Raw genomic sequence first — 18,248 nt, forward strand, 5'->3', positions numbered from 1 at the left:
AAAAATACAGGCTGCCTGCCTGACAAAACTGAACATAGCACTGTATGTGGTCACAAGAATGGTGTGAATTTTATTTGTTGCAAATGGTACTGTCACAACCACAATTGAAGAAAGTATTGTGGAAGCTACAAGAGAATCCAGGTGATGTTATCAATGACGGCTCTACTTGGATTCCACCACAACAATGAGCCTACTCACAGGATATTGCATACATAAGCATTTCTTGAGTACCAAATCACACCTGTGGTTAAACATTGAAGATCAGATGTGGCCCAATGAAATTTCATTTTCTTCCTAAAAGTGGGAAAAAAATAAAAAAATCCATGGGTATAATTGTGTATATCAAAAGCAGCTACAGTTATCTTGAAGTATTTCTAAACAACCTTCTTGTTCTCCAGTTCCTTGACAAGGTTCTGTAAGACCAAATGAATTGGCGCATTATATATGGGGGTGATAAAGTTTCCATTTGAATGCAGTAGTCCCGAATCAGTATGCCAATTAGGCAAAATCACTGTGAACATTGTGGCAATCATACCACCGATCCAACAGGTTGAAAATATTCGTTTGCTAAGACACTGTCCTATTGCATGAGGAAGTCTGCAATTGCGTGCTGCACATCCTCATCTGATTGGACTTACCGACCATTGAAGACCTTTTTAAGGGACCAAAGGTGTTATAATCACATGGGGGGAGAGAGAGATCAGGACTATAGAATGGATGTTCAAGTGTTTCTCCATTCGTTCATAATGGATGAGATTGACCGGTGTGTTGCATCACAACACGACCAGCTTGGAACTTGGCACATCATTCCACAACTGATATTTGACAGACGTGCTGTCCCGCACACATTCTTCATTGTCCGATGGATGTTTACCAGTGTTTGAAGAAAAGAATAACTGCACTTTGGTCTTGTTTGAACACATTTTGTAATAGTTCGTTTCCACATTTACTGCACGCATAGTGGAAAGACAAAAACGTCACAGTAATCCCTTGCATACACGTCGGTGATTATACAGGGCGTTAATTTTAACTGAAGACATTGAAACATCTCAAAATACACATCAAATAAAAAAAAAGTTATAATTCCAACTTGTTTGTCTCAGATGGTGGCATCCAATGATACAACACTCCACCCACTATCCCACTCCCTGTGTGGGTGGAAGGGACAACCTTGAAATCTTCAATGGGACCCCCATTTTTTATTGCAGATTACGGTTCCACAGCAAAATCTACACGTGTTTCATCTGAAGCATTTTCTTTGTTTCGCCACAGGTGGTGCTGTAATTGGAGAAATAGAAATCGGTCCAGAATTGTAATTTGCGAGCAACTTGCTCCTCAATGGACCTTCAATATCCAGTGACACGTGGGACCTCACCTCCATGCTGCAAGGGGAGGACAGGTCAGTACTTCATAACTTCGAATTGGAAAGCCCATTAGCAATGTTGTATTCATATGACATAATGAACAGCGGATTACTCGATGCGCTACTGTGGACATGGCGTGAAGCAAACACTACTCTATTTTTCCAATTAGAGTAAATGTTCAAATGTAGTACCGCCAACTTCAATACACACAGTGATCCGCTTTTCAAATGACTGAGTACAGGACAGAAGCATATCTTCGGGAATTTCAGCAGAAGTGTTTCTGAGTTGGTTGACTGTGTCTTCACAGCCTGTTGGCACTTGCTGGCACATCTTATCAAACATCCTCACAGAAAGAAATCCAGTAACGTCAAGTGCTTCAACCAAGGGGGTCAATTAATAGGACCACCTCTGCTGATCCACCTTTCAGTGTAAAATATGGTCTAAAATCTCCTGTGCTACAGTTACATAATGCACTGGGCAACCGTCAAGCTGAAACAACATACGTTGTCAAACATTCAGGACAACATCCTGCAGTAATATCAGTGGTTCCTGTTCCAAAAACGTTTGCTATTTGCATCCATAAATTGTGCCATCAGTAAAATATGGACCAATGAGTTTGTTCCCCATGATGCCACACCATACATTAACTGTCTAAGGATGTTGGTCAACTTGCTGTAACCAGTGGCGATTGTCTACACTCCAGTAATGCATGTTATGCCAATTAACAATACCACAGTTTGTGAATGTAGGCTCATGGGGTTCATTTGCACTTGTTGATGTGCCCATTCATTAAACACTACATGTTTATGGAAATTGGCACCATGAAATTCTTGATGCCGTGACACCTGATATGGATGATACGATGATGCAGTGTTGTGACAATACTACCTACAAACATACTGGAATCATGGTGTAATTGCTGGTTGCTTATCCGTAGGTTGTTGTGCACAGCTGCTAGTACAGCTGTTTCATTAGCTTCTCCTGTAAAACGTCTGGTTTGTTTCCTTTCGCCAGTCTGTAGGCTGCCATCAAAAATATGGGCATTCACAACCTTGTGAAACAAGGGATGAGAGCAAGCTTTCTCCAGAAAACGCACCGCGTACAAGGCAACAGCAGCCTCAAAATTTCTCCTAAATTCTACTTAAATCATCATCATCATCATCATTTCAATTTTTGCTTCTGTGCTTGCAACAGTCACTGTCCACTTTCATGTCTGTTCTCCTAATGACAGGTAGGTATGCAGGCAATAACACTGCACTAGTACTATAATGTTTAGAGCCACTGTCTGTTTCTATGTTTGCACTATATGTTAGCTCTGGTCGCAGTGTACTGCCTGATATTATACGTCAAAGTTTGGTGCATGGCCACAGTGCCACATTGAGTAGTCACATGTACGATATGTTGGAGAAGTACAACATTGCAAATGGGGTTTCCAATTAGAAGTTATGAAATCCTGGCCTGTCCTACCCTCCAGCGTGAAAGAGCGGTCCCACGTGCTACTGAATATTCAAGGGCCACTCAGTGGCAGGTCGTAAATTACAACAGTGTACCCATTTCTATTCCTCTCGTTACAGCACCATCTGCGGCAAAACAAAGAAAATGCTTTAAACAAAATGTATGTAGATTTTGCTGTAGAATCATAATCTGCAATAAAAAATGGGCATTCCCACTGAAGATTTCAACACACACACACACACGCGCGCGAGACAGAGAGGATTGGGTGGGGGGGGGGGGGGGGTGTTGTTGGATGTCTACCCTCGAGACAAACAACTTTGAATTTAAACTTTTTTTGGTACGACGTGTAGCTTCAGAGATATTTCAATGCCTTCAGTTAAAATTAACAACCTCTATACCTGCAGTGTAGTTGTACTACATTGCATGTATACGGCAGCAACATCCTCCAACGGAAACTTATTGATTACCCCTCATATATGGTAAAGAGAGCTCTGAGGAAATTTGAAGGTAAGTAGTTAGTAATACAGGAATTTTCTTTACTTCCTCAAGAATCTCTCGATAACACTCACAATAACTGCAACACTACAGTCTATTTCGTTCAGTACTTTTCAGTATCATACTCATAGTCTGTACTGAGCACCATACAGTGACTTTTCAGTTTTTGAATTTCTTGATCAGTACAGAAGCAACAAGATGGTCTTCTGATTTCCCATTGCTTTAATTTATACAACAAAATGGTGTATTCCAGTCATTGAGCATCTTCACGTAATAAAAGGCAGTAATCAGTAAAGACATTGGATGGAGATAAGTGAGTGATGCCTCCAGAAAACACTAAACTGCTTTAATTCCATGTTCTGTTCCTGAAAATGCCACCTTGACTCACTAAACAAATTACACTTTTTGACAAAAATCAGTTTAGCACAGTATTACATCTATGTACTTCCACCCTTCTTAGAGTACATTTTATAATATGTTATTCCCCACAAGCGAGTATCAAAACTTCACAACCGAACCCATGCAATTTAAAAACTAATATAGCAGCAGCATAATAATTAGCATTATTATAAGCATTATTCTCGATATGTAGCTAAGAATCCAGACTATTCATAAAAATGTTATGATGCTAGCTGGGCACCATACCTTGCATGCCACATTCGAAAGATTAACACAGGATGTTCCAAAAAAGGACTTTACAACTTTGAAAATTCATATGAATTAATTCATACTACCTACAGAGGTGATTGTAGTGTCAATATGTAGGTAAATACGTAAAGTTTTGTCTCATTTAGTTCGGTAGTGCCGAATCACACCATAAGGAGTATTAGCGGGAGCTGCGTTAAAGATGGCTGCCTTCACTGGACGCTAACTGTGTGTTTTGGCTTGAAGAATCGAAGTTGGCGACAACAGTTCAGTGTAATTTCTATATCAAGTACACCAAAGATCCTCCTAAACTGAACTTTTTTTGTGCACTGAGCAAGAACAAAGTGTACGGCTCCTTTTTTATGTGAGAAAACTGTCAGCAGGGTAGTGTACCTGGATATGTTACAACAATTTTTGATACCACAGATCAACGAGGATGACCAAGAATGAAATGTTTACTTCGTGCAAAATGGTGCATCACCCCACCACCTGGCTGATGTCCAGTATTTTCTCTGTGACCGCTTTCCAGGTCAATGGTTTGGTCGTGATGTGCCAGTTACATGGTCCACATGTTCCCCAGACCCGACACCACCCAATTTTTTTTTTAAATGGGGATTCATCAAGGATATCATGTTTGTGCCTCCTGTGCCAGCTTCTCTACCTGAACTTAGAGCAAGAATTTACACAACTACTGAGCAAGTTACACCTGCAATGCTACAGTGAGTTTGGGAAGAAATTGACTTCCGATGGGATGTGTGCAAGATAACCAACAGAAGCCACATACAACATCTTTAGTTTAAGGTACAAAAAACTTGATGTGTTTCCCTACAAAATAACACTAAACCCAGCTCTATATCTTCTTTCAATAAATTTATATGAATTTTTAAAGTTGTGAAGTCCTTTTTGAAACCCCTTGTATTAATGTTTGTATGAGTATTGAGCACCGCTCAGTAAACACTGGAGTTACTCAGTAGTTTAAGATACTTAGGAGCAAAGTTCAAGTAGCTTACAATGTTCTTGTGCTTCTATTTTGTATTCGCAATTTGTAATAACTATGGTTCTTAGTGTATGTAATTTATAATTAATGCCACTTACAAACTTTGCTCAGCTACTGATCTTTTCATCATGATGGATTATCACAATAAAAGGGTGATTCCAATACAGCATTTTGTCTATGATGGCATTCAATAATGCTCCATAACATTGCTAAATACTGATAAATTGATTGAAAATTAAATTTATGAATACTGAAGACTGTCAAATAATATTTAAGAATGATGACATGATTTAACTGAGACTGTATAAGTAATTTTACCGTTTTTTTTTAATAACTTTCATTTAACATTTATTATGAAATTTATTCACAACTGCAGAATCTTTCTGACGTTAGCTGCATTAGGTATGTAGATCTTACTTATCGGGGTAATGAAAATGTGTGCCGGACTGAGACCCAAACTTTCATCTCCCACTTGTCGCAAAGGGTTGCCATAACTGCTTCAGCTATCCAAGCATGCTTCTAGAACTGACCCAAACTTTCATACGTCATATTGTCTTTGACCCCATCACTAACAACTTTACTTGGATTCCCACCACAAGTTTTCAAGGGAACAAACATATTCAACACTAGTGTTATGCTCTTCATTTTGTCTGTCGAGGCTTGTAATACTTATTTTTAACAATGCTTCAAGAGTGTTGAATATGTTTGTCTTCTTGGAACCCCGTGATGGAAATCCAAGTAAAGTTGGGGTCGATGGGTTCGTAGACAGTTTTGGCTGGTCCTCGAAGTGTGCTTGGATAGCCAAAGAGGTTAAGGAGACTGCTCACGAAACATGCGGTTTCAGTCCCAGTCCAGCACAAGTTTTCATGTGTCATCAATAGGTAACATCTTCGTAGCTAATGCAGCTTTTTTTAATATCAGAAAGATTTTGCAACTGCAAATAAATTTCATAAATTTAGTACAAATGGTAGATTGTCACCAATGTCTGTTTCTTCAGACATTGTTAAAAATGAGTAGCATTTAGTACTATTTTTATAAATGATTAAAAAATACATATTACTTAAAAAAACATTATTATGCACAGAATAAATTTTGCCAATAACGTAGCAACATTACAATCTATCAGCAGCTGAAAGGTTGCAACAACTATTTGCAACCTCAGTAAATAATACATGGCAGACCTCAGTAAATAATACATGGCAGACAATATAAACAGCAAGCCCAATGCTGAAATAGGGTCCTTAGGTTCAGGTACAGGGACAAAGAATGAAATCCCAGCAATATTCTTACAGCCACATCCACTCCATTTGTATTTACTCATGTTTTGCCCTGTGATTCGTCAGAGTGTTTTGCTGTCAAATGGCTCTGAGCACTATGGGACTTAACATCTGTGGTCATCAGTCCCCTAGAACTTAGAACTACTTAAACCTAACTAACCTAAGGACATCACACACATCCATGCCTGAGGCAGGATTCGAACCTGTGACCGTAGCAGTTTTGCTGTCAGATTACTTTCTGCTTCAGGGAAGACAGCATATGTGTATATGATGTACACGGTTGCAATAAGAATTATAAGGGGCATTCAAAAAGAAACAAGCCAGAGGCATATTACAGAAACTAGTACCTGTATGTTTGAAGTAATGACCCTGGCTGTTGAGACACTTGTCCCACTGTGACACAAGGCAGTGAATGGCTGTCTCAAAAAATGCCTGGGCCTGTGATGTTAACCAGTTCCACATGTACAACTGGACATCGTCCGAGGTGAATCATTTGCCCCCTCAGAGCCTTTGTAAGGGGACCACTAATTGCCCCCTTCTGATTCACTTCGTGCAGCACGGGACAACAGTAAATTCCCAGTGTTACTCACAAACCTCGACCACCCTTTGCCAAGTGATCAAATCAAAATGACCAGGCAATCTCACCCATGAGGTCATACTGCTCCACGACAATGCAAAGCCTCACATTTGCAAAGCCTCATATGGCCAACACAGTCGCAGCACTCCTGCAGAAATTCAAATGGGAGGTTCTCCATACAGTCCAGACCTCTCTCCTTGTAATTATGCCATTCTTTTGTCCCCTTAAAAAGGCCCTGAGGGGCAAATGATTCACCTTGGACGATGATGTCCAGCTGTACGTGCGGAACCGGTTACCATCACAGCCCTGGGAATTTTATGAGACAGCCATTCACTGCCTTGTGTCACAGTGGGACAAGTGTCTCAACAGCCAGGATCAATACTTCTAACATACAGGTACTGGTTGGTTGGTTGGATTAAAAGAGGTGGAAAGGGACCAAACTATGAGGTCATTAGTCCCTTGTTCCGAATAAAACAAACGAGACTGACAAATCAAAATGGAATGAAAGGAAAATTCACAAGAACAATGAAGGGCAACAAACATGTAAATGGACAAAAGGGGAAAAGAAAACCATAGAAATGCAAGAAATGGGATGAAGAGATTAAAACAACAAAGCAGATTACCATGGCTGGCTGACCATGAGAATAAAAAAGGAGAAGCCAGCCACTCTGCAACACATTAAAACCTCCACTCTACAAGAACTAGGGTGGAGGACACAGAGGGACAAAGGACATGCCCTAAAACTTAGATCAAATGATAAAACCCACCCTCACGAATAAAACGTAAAACTAAATCAGCCAATGAGACGTTGTCAGATAAAATTAGCGGCAATGAGTCCGGTAACAGAAGATTTTGTCACTGGGCACCAGAATATGGGCCACTGTCAACTGGGCACCGCACCAACGTTCAGGCGGGTCTTCACAGCGCAGGAGGTAACCGTGGGTCGCCCAAGTGTGGCCAATGCGGAGCCAGCAGAGGACAACTGATTCCCTGCGAGAGGCCTGCATGGAAGACTTCCACATATTCGTAGTCTCCTTAATGACACACAGTTTGTTGTGTGTACTGTTAAGCCATTCTGTCTCCCAAAGCCCAAAAACCCTACAGCATAAGTCAGAGCGCAGGTCAGATTCAGAGATGCAGATCAGAAGCGGTTTCTGCATAGCCTGTTTGGCCAGCCTGTTGGCAAGTTCATTGCCTGGGATGCTGACGTGTCCTGGGGTCCACAAAAACACCACTGAATGACGGGACCGGTCCAGGGCATACATGGACTCCTGGATGGACACCACCAAAGGCTGGCGAGGGTAGCACTGGTGGATAGCTTGTAGGCTGCTCAAGGAGTCAGTACACAAAAGAAACGATTCCCTGGGTAACGAATGGATATACTGAAGTGCAAGAGAGATGGCCACCAGCTCTGCAGTGTATACACTGCAGTCATCCGGCAAGTAATGTTGTTCAAAATGGCCTCTGTGGATGCAGGCGACGCCAACATGACCATCAGCCATTGAGCCATTGGTTAAACCACTTCATAACTCCCGTAACACGTCAAAAAATGAGAGGAAGTGACAGCGGAGAGCAGCAGGAGTAACAGTCCTTAGGGTCATGTGAAAGCTCCAGACGAATCTGTGGCCTAGGTGTACACCATGGAGGTGTATGCGGATGGACCTGGATGGGAGGTGGTAAATGGAAGGACTCCAGTTCAGACAGAAGGGATCGCATGTGCATCACAATTGACAGTGCTGACCTGGGCCACCGATGTGGGAGATGAACTGCCGTGTATGGAAAAAGGAGACGATAATTCGGATGCTCAGAAGAACTACAAATGTGTGCAACATAACTGGTGAGCAGTTGTGCATGTTGGTTCTACAATGGAGGGACTCCGGCCTCCATAAGGACGCTGGCCACCGGACTTGTCCCAAAAGCTCCTGTCGCTAGGCAAATGCCACGGTGGTGCACTGGGTCACGTACACACAACACTAAGGGCACTGCTGAACCATAAATCAGACTCCCATAGTCAAGGCAGGATTGAACAAGGGCTTTGTAGAGCTGCAGCAGAGTAGAGCGATCTGCACCCCAGTTGGTGTTGCTCAGGCAGCGGAGGGCATTGAGGTTCTGTCAGCACTTCCACGTAAGCTGATGAAGGTGAGGTAGCCAAGTCAATCGGGCATCGGAAACCAGTCCTAAGACTCGATATGTCTCCACTACAGTGCGTGGATCATCACAAAGGTAAAGTTCTGGTTCCGGATGAATGGTATGGTGCCGACAGAAGTGCATGACACATGACTTAGCAGCTGAAAACTGGAAGCCGTGGGCAAGAGCCCATTACTGCACCTTGTGGATGGCTCCCTGTAGGTGCCGCTCAGCAACACTAGTGCTGGTGGAGCAGTAAGAAATGCAGAAGTCATCTGCAAACAGAGAGGGTGAGATGGACGGCCCTACAGCTGCTGCTAGACTGTTAATGGCCAGTAAAAATAGTGACACACTCAATACAGAGCCCTGTGGGACCCCATTCTCCTAGATATGGGAGGCACCAACTCGGACACGGAAAGTACGGAGTGACAGGAAATTCTGGATAAAAATCGGGAGTGGGCCTCGGAGACCCCACCCATATAATGTGGCAAGGATATGATGTTGCAAAGTGGTGTCATATGCTTTATTTAGATCAAGCAACAATGTGTTGGTGAATGGAAAAGGCTGTTCGGATGGCAGACTTGAGGGACACAAGATTATCAGTGGTAGAGCACCCCTGGCAGAAACTGCTCTGATATGGAGCCAGTAGGCCACGTGACTCCAGGACCCAACCCAACCGCCAACACACCATACGTTCCAGCAGCTTACAAACAACATTGATGAGGATGATAGCTATCCACATCAAGCGGGTTTATGCCGGGATTGAGCACTGGAATGATGGTGCTCTCCCGTCATTGCGATGGAAAGATGTCATCGCACTAGATCCGGTTGAAGATGGCCAGGAGATGTCGCTTGTAGTCAGATGAGAGATGTTTAATTATATGGCTGTGGATCCAATCAGGCACAGGAGCTGTGTTGGGGCAATGTGCAAGGGCACTGAGGAGCTCCCACTCTGTAAATGGGGCCTCATAGGATTCACTGTGGTGTGTAGTGAACGAGAGGACTTTCCATTCCATCTACCGTTTATGGGTGCAAAAGGCTGAGGGGGGGGGGGGGGGGGTAGTTGTCTAATGCAGAGGCTTGAGCTTTGTGCTCGGCAATCTCATTTGCGTCAGTAGATAACACGCCATTTGTGGTAACACCAGGAACACCTGTTGGGGTCTGGTAAAAAAAAAAAAAAGCCTGATCTTTTGCTGGTGGCACCCTAAAGAGTGAAGGATAGCATTTTCTTCCACAGAAACGATTTTGGTAGTCACCTGCTCAACCATCACAACGTTAGTACCATGTGGGGCAGTCACCGGTGACAGCAGACGTGAAAGTTTCCCAGTCGACTTTATTTAAAGCCCATCTGGGCAGGTGTCCGTGGGCTTGATGCCGGGGCAGTGACAGGAAGATGGGGAAGAGGTCACCACCACACAGGTCATCATGTGCTCTCCAGTAAATAGATGGCAGAAGTCATGGGCTGCAAATTGATAAATCAATGGCCGAGTAACTACCTCAAGCCACAATGAATTTAAGAGGCAGAGGTCGAACTGAGGCAGAAAATTTCGACATGTTTGCCTTGGCTAGTAAGCACGGTGTCACCCCACAAGGGGTTATGGACGTTAAAATCTCCCAAAAGTAGGAAAGGTGTATGGAGTTGATCAATCAGTGCAACTAATACATTCAGGGGTACTGCACCATCCGGAGGGAGATATACATTGCAGACAGTTATTTCCTGCGTCATCCATATTCTGATAGCCACAGCTTCAAGAGGGGCTTGAAGGTGCACAGGTTCACTACAGATTGAGTTTAGGACATAAATGCCAACTCAACCTGGCACTCGATTATAGTCGCTACAGTTCCTGTAATATCCCTTATAGCCAAGGAGGGCATGGGTCCCCATTGCCGGGAACCAGGTTTCCTGGCGGCCAATGCATACAGCAGATGTAAAGCTTAACAGTTGCTGTAGCTCAGACAGGCGGTGGAAAAAACCGCCGCAATTCCACTGGCGGATGACATCATCGTGAGACTGGGAAGGCATGGAACATTCAATGAGGCAGTTTACGATTCAGGGTCACCTGCTGCCACCGACTTTCTGCCTGAGCAGTCTATATCCATTGTGTCTGAGGGGTCCGGCGAGATCTAGGTCCGCAGCAGACTCAGAATCTCCACCCCATCCTCAGACGCAGAACTTGCAGTTAGCGGTGGTGTGGGTGCCACCACAAGTTCCTTGTTCTTAGGGGTCTTCTTTTTCGATTTCTTGTGCTGTTCCTTGGGCTTCCCTGGCTGGTAGGACTTCACTGAATCAGTCTCCGGAACTGAGGATGAGCGTGAAGCCCTACGACCAGCTGCTTTTGGGCTCTTCAGCCACTGGTGGATGTCATCTTTCCCACTAGCAGAAACCTAAGAAGGGAGTGACCCAAGGGACCCTTCCTACCAAGAGGAGCCGAAGAAGCCTTATGCTTCTCTGGCTCAGAAGTGGGGACTGAAATCCCCATTGGCTAGGGGGCATTGCTCCCAAAGTAGGTGGTGCGGGAGCAATAGGGAGGAAGTGTCCCCCACCATAAAGGGGGCAGTGTAGTCTCCCTGTTCTGAGAGGTGACAGGAATTCGAGGAACTGATGGGGCGAGACCCATTCTCGTAGCAGCAGCATATGAGGAGGTCATTGCCACAGGATGTAGACGCTCAAATTTCCTCTTAGCCTCAGTGTAGATCAGTCAGTCTAGGGTCTTATATCCCATGATTTTACTCTCTTTATGTAAAACCCTGCAGTCTGGCAAGCAAGGTGAATGATGCTCTCCACAGTTGACACAGATGGGAGTATTGGGATGCGATGGACGTCCACAATCTCGACAGGTGGGGCTGGAAGTGCAGCGGGAAGACATATGGCCGAACTTCCAGCACTTAAAGCACCGCATCGGGGGAGGGATATATGGCTTGACATCACTGGGGTAGACCATCACCTTGACCTTCTCGGGGCAATGTGTCACCCTCGAAGGCCAAGATGAAGGCACCGGTGGCAACCTGGTTATCCCTCGGACCCCAATGGACGCGCCGGACGAAATGAGCACCTTGCCACTCTAAATTGGTGCGCAGCTCGTCGTTAGACTGCAAAAGAAGGTCCTCGTGGAATATAATACCCTGGACCATATTTAAGCTCTTATGACACGCGATGGTAACAGAAACATACCCCAACTTGCCACAAGTGAATAATGCCCATGACTGGGCAGAGGATCCCGTTTTTATCAAAACTGACCCAGAGCGCATTTTGGATAAGCCCTCCACCTCCCCAAACGTGTCCTCCAAATGCTCCACAAGAAACTAAGGCTTCACGGACATTAAAGATTCCCTATCAACTCTCGTACATATGAGGTACCAAGGTGGAGCTTCACTGCCATCCTTAGGCTAGCGTTCCTCTCGTGGTGTGTGGCCAGGGAGGGGAATGACTTAGGGTCATATTTCTTAGCATTTAAGTTAGACTTTGCCCACTTAGAGCCTGCTGGCGGCAGACCACCAGCAAGAGATGATGTACTACACTTCATGGCGTGTCATCCGCCCTGATGCCACCCTCTCCGACCCTCCGACCAGGGGCCCTCCCCATGGGCACCACCCAGCCACACTAAAGGTCACCTGGCAGGATGGCCATTGCCGGGAGTCCTGATGCCCCAGGGTGACAGGCATCTACTCCTTGGCATACATGGGGAGTTAGCGGCGCAGGCATCAGCAGAGTGATCCCTGTGTTGTCAGGGGGCTACAACCAACAGGATACATGGCAGGCCCACCACAACAGACTGGCTACTGTGCTGGGTATGAGGTACAAAGAAGTCCAGGGTCATCGTCGGCACAGAAAGTGACACTGCACAGTACATGGTGGGAAGTGCACCCAGAAAGGTGTCCTTGCCCAAGAGATGGAAAATTGCAGGACTGCAATGTGATGGCGAGAAAATGGGCTAAAGATCTCAATGCACGATGGACACAATGCACCATGACAGGCGCTTTTCCCCAATTGGCTTGCTCTTCGGGAAAATATTGAAAAATGGAGGTCAAACCCTACAGGGGACCATCACATAAAGGAGTGTGAGACTCCTTTTAGTCGCCTCTTACGACAGGCAGGAATACCTCGGGCCTATTATTACCCCCGGACCCGTACTGGTTTCTGTAATTATGCCTCAGGCTTGTTTCTTTTTGAACGTCCGTTATATATACACTGAGTGCGAGTTACATATTAATGAATAATCCTTGTGAATTCCACATAAACTTTTCCTACAAAAAATGTAACCATCACATGACTTCAGAATTTTCAAAATACAAATATCATGAGTTTCAACTTTGGAGGTACTTTTTTGCACTGTTGATTAATATATTACTAACTTTGACAGAACTATTAGGGAGCTCCAGTCTTCCAGTTTTGCGAATTCACTAGCTATTTTTGTTCCTAATGTAATTTCCTTGACATAATTTGTGCATAAATTTTGAACAATGCTCTATTGTAAACCTCTGTCCAAAAGTAACATTTAATACTATATTGCTTTAATTTGGGAAAGATCGAGTATGCTCTCATGTAAGAAATGTCACATTTCATCACTTTTATATTTCTAGTCCCACATATTCATGGCATTCGTATTCAGCATATTTATCTGTTTGGAATACTTTTAGATATATTTCACAATCCTGTTACTTATTTTTTGCAAGGCTTAAAAGTGAAATAGCATAAGTGACAGTGCAGTATTTTATTGCAAAAATATACTGATATGAACTTTAGCATGCTAATCATTATCTATTGCACCTAATTTTCATTGTTTCACTACTAATTTTGTATTTAATCTAATATAGCCTTTTGATACCTCTCTGTGTCAGATGTGACATCATTTTGATACTATGTGACATTGCCATTGTGGAGGATTAAAGTGATCAAAGAATTGTTGAAAAGGTTCTTTATCCGCAAATGGATCACAGAACACAATAAATGATGACCGATGACAGTATAAATGTATGTTTACGAGTACACTTGTACCTTCTCTTCAAGACAGGTCAATACGATTTTATAGCACTGAATCATTGTCAGTACAGTATTGAACCAACTGTTAATGTTATTTCAGCATCATTTTTTTAACATACATTTACAGTAGCTTGTATGAGCACAGAGATCTGAAAATGGTCATAATTTATTTTATTCTATGACACAAGACCAAAAAAAGAATCATTCCAGCAATTCCCGGATTTTTGCCACCCTACACAGTGACTATGTTTGTTTTTCAATGTTTCTTAGCAAACAGAAAATCACTTTCATGCAAGCCAGAAACTCTTCAACAGGTAAGGTCCAGTTTCGAAACTGCTGTCAAAACAGAAGCTATTTTCCACTGGTGGACTTTAATTTGCAAGTGTATGGTGGCATTATGTTCACTGAGTATATATGTGGTGAACAATGAATCACATTGATAACAAGCTATTCTAATGCAGTGTATCTATAGCATTTGAAAATTTTTGACAAGTCACTTTTCTCTTTAATATTAATGATGCACATGGTATACTCTCAACAGTTCTATCTGTTCAGATGTGATACACTGACACCACATTTATATATGTGCAGTTCACAAACCCTGCAGTTCCATAAACACAGCTATATTTCATTCAAAGCTGGTGAAAAGTTTAAACAACAACCATGATATTAAACCTTTTTCTCCATGAAAGCATCAACTGAAGTGTGTATAGGTAGCCACTAACATGGACAATGTTACCGCACCATGATTCTGTTTTAAGATTTATTTATTTTATATAATAATTAAATTCTGTCAGATTAACCTACAATTTAAAGTTAGTCTGGAAAACAAAAATATGTTCATAAACAAAAGAAAATTATTTTTGCTGTAACCTTCAGAAATTATACAGACTATTGTCCATTATGTCAGTTCACAACATGAGACATATGACACAGACTTAATGACTGTCAACATTGAACACAGAAAACTGTCATGACAACATGATTGGATTCTGTAAAAATGAGTGGCATTCCATAAGGTAGCCTTTCAAATATTATTATTTTTGTACTGCAATGAATTGAAGTTCTGATATTTTGTCTGTATGAAATTAACTTATAGAGAAAATGCTATAGTAACAGGTCTTACTTGATTTGAACATGACTCATACAGCTGACTCATTGTCCTGCCAGGCAGTGAATCAGTGCTGTTTACTGATTTTGAGGATAAAACCCATCCTTTGCTTGCATTGGATGTCATGTATAGATATGCAAGGCCATTTCTAATTAACACATTGTCTGAAGCTTTTATCTTTGGCAGCTTATAAATGACGTACCTGTTGGCAAAAGCACATAATCACAATACAGAAAATATTTTATATGGAAAAAGCATTTCTCCCTGTGTATACTGCCTTTAAAAACTCTCACACTACTTAGAAAAGACAGTTTATGTCACATGATTAAACAAAGGACACAGATAAGAATCTAATACACGCATTTCAATCACCAGGTAATTTTTCCAGCGTATTGCACAATGTACGCCGGATGTCAGCTTCATCCTGTGATTTAACGATGTTGTGGCATATGACACTGTATGTGTGCAAACAGGAAGATAACAGAACACCAGTAATATATTTTGTGTATATATTATTTCGTGGAATATAGATTTGGTGACAGACTGACCTGCATCATAGCCTGAGGCATATGTCAGTTTGTAAGATGAGAGTTCATTTGCAGTTTAGTGAAACTGTACTGGGGGATTCAATTACTCCAAAGACAGTATCTGGATGTCAAACAAATGAACTAAAAGAGGACCACCATATTACACAACTAAATGAAGGCGATATGGAATATAGCAAAGGACGGGTCAGGTAGAGCCAAATATGGAGGAGGAGAAAACAGTTTTAAGAGTAAGCGATATGCTGATAATGTGTGTGTAGTGCACTAAAGTTTTGAAACTTTCCTGACGGATTACAAGACTTTAACCTGAAACCCTGCATTTCTTACTGACGGAGCTGCGCACACATGACTCACAACCCAATCTCACAGACTAACCAATGCCAATACTCTGCAAACCCATGTGACATGCACAGTGGAGTATATTTCCCACTGAGCCACTTACTACGTTTTTTTCCCATTCCATTAGCCTATGGAGTGCAGGAAGAATGACTGCTCAAATGTTTCTGTGCACGTGGTTGTTAATCTAACCTCATCTTAGCGGTCCCTACAAAAGGAATATGTAGGAATCTGTAGTACATTCCTCACCAAATATCATTTCTCCAAACTGTAAATAATGTTTCATGAGACAGTCGGCAACCACCTTTGAGCGTCTGCCAGTTCAGGTTTTCCAGAATTCCCATGCACTCTCACAAGGGTCAAACAAACTTGTCACTATTTGTGCTGCCCTCCTTTGTGTTTGTCCAGTATCCCTCATTATATCTATTTGGTACAGGTCCACACACTTTAGCAATATTTTAGGTGGGGGAGGGGGTTACATAAGTGTTTTGTTGACAGAAACTGCTATTTTTGATTTTGTAAATGGAGCCTTGACCGCAACAGACCAGAAAGGACATGTATCAGTAATATTTATGGACCTCACAAGAGTTTTAATGTGATAGACAACTTATTGCTTCAAAAATTAGAATATGTACGAATCAGGTTCTTGGCACATGACTGGGTAACATCATACCTGAAAAGCAGAGAGCAGATAGTGGAAATCATGCATTAGAAAGAAAACTTCTGACACTCTACAGGAAAAGAAATTAAGTATGGTGTGCTCCAAGGTTCTATCTTGGGCCAAGTGCTGTCCTTGACATTTATCAATGACCTAGACATATCCAGAAACACCCAAACATATATAAAATTTGTGGATGATACACATGTTTTGATAATAGGCGAAACTACTGCAGAACTACGTAATGAAGTACAAAACTGCACTGCACACATTGCAAAATGGTTCACCAATAACAATATTTTTGTTAACACAGAAAAAACTGTTGCAATGCACCTTCATACCACACAAAACGAACATCATTAACCCCCACCATAAATCTATTTAATAAACAATTAAAAACTGTAAACTCGACAAAATTTCTAGGAATATGGATTCAGGGTAACATAAAGTGGAACACACACATTTATTACACAGGCACAGAAAGGGGTGAATTATACTACCACTAAAGTCTTTGGTCACTTACCAAATAGTATCAAAAGTCTGACAGATAACCAACAAGTATTTAAGAACAAATTAAAAGAATTTCTGAATGACAACTCCTTCTACTCCATAGAGGAATTTTTAGATATAAATTAAGAAAAAAAAAATTATAAAAAAATGAAAAAACACAAAAAATAAAAAAGTTGTTTTATTAACTTAAGTATGTTGTTAAATTAACTTAATTATGTCATCTATTGGAAAATTTGACTCATTCCACATCATTACGAAATATCGTATTCATGATCCATGGAACTAGTATTAATCTAACCTAATCTAATCTAAACATCAGCAACAAGCTAGCGCAATATGTTATGACATAAAAATACACACTTGCTAGGTGTACAACAAAAGAAAGATAAAAAAATGTGTGTTATGGCCAAGCGGACTCACAGCTGTTTTATAACACGGAAGAGAACCATTAGAGCAATTGAAAATACCACGCACAGAAACTCTTGCAAACCCCTTTTCAAAGCACTCCCAATACTACCACTGCCATGCCTGTACATTCTTGAGATAATTACTTACATCAAGAAAATTTCAGAAGTTAAACACAACTTAGTATGTACAAATCAAGCAATCCACACATATGACATCAGGCAAAAATCAGACCTGCACAGTGAGTATGCAACCAGAATTCAGACAAAATGGACCACTGAAAACTAGCAAAAGCTTTACAATAAATTTCCCCATCACATTAAGAAAATAAAAGAAAAACAAAAATTCAAAGTGGCTTTAAAAACACATTTGCAAGGCAGGTGCTATTAGACTGTAAATGAATATCTGTTGACATAAATTTGAATTATTTCAGTTTTTGTATTATGTATCCAAAATTGCTTTTGTGTCTATTGTACTCTATGTTAGATTGTACTATTACTTTAATGTATTACTTTTCAATTATTTGCTGTCGTGTATCGTGTGCTTCAAATTATTTATTTTATGTAACATCCATTAAAAACTGTGTTCTTATGCACAAAGTAAGCTATATCATATATCAAAGATTTGAGGAATGGATGCTTAATTAAAAAAATGAAAATAAGTAAATAAAGCAGTCTCCTTTGAAGACTGAGTGTCTTTTCCCATTTTGCTACCAATGAATCAAAGTCTCCGCCTGCTTTACCTACAACAGAACCTATGAGATCA

General features: G+C 41.6%; 1 protein-coding gene across 3 annotated transcripts in view; it reads right to left on the minus strand.

Annotated features, from left to right (window-relative positions):
- The window catches only part of LOC124554733 (plancitoxin-1), a 31,199-nt gene that overhangs the window by 8,656 nt on the left and 4,295 nt on the right, over nucleotides 1-18,248 (minus strand). For all 3 annotated transcript variants that reach the window (XM_047128382.1, XM_047128380.1, XM_047128381.1), the window contains exon 2: nucleotides 15,045-15,231. In XM_047128382.1, coding sequence (XP_046984338.1) covers nucleotides 15,045-15,155 — 111 coding nt within the window. In that variant the 5' untranslated portion in view covers nucleotides 15,156-15,231. The remainder of the gene's footprint in view (nucleotides 1-15,044; nucleotides 15,232-18,248) is intronic.

This window comes from Schistocerca americana, chromosome X (genome assembly GCF_021461395.2).
Source record: "Schistocerca americana isolate TAMUIC-IGC-003095 chromosome X, iqSchAmer2.1, whole genome shotgun sequence".
In the NCBI taxonomy this organism is placed as follows: domain Eukaryota; kingdom Metazoa; phylum Arthropoda; class Insecta; order Orthoptera; family Acrididae; genus Schistocerca; species Schistocerca americana.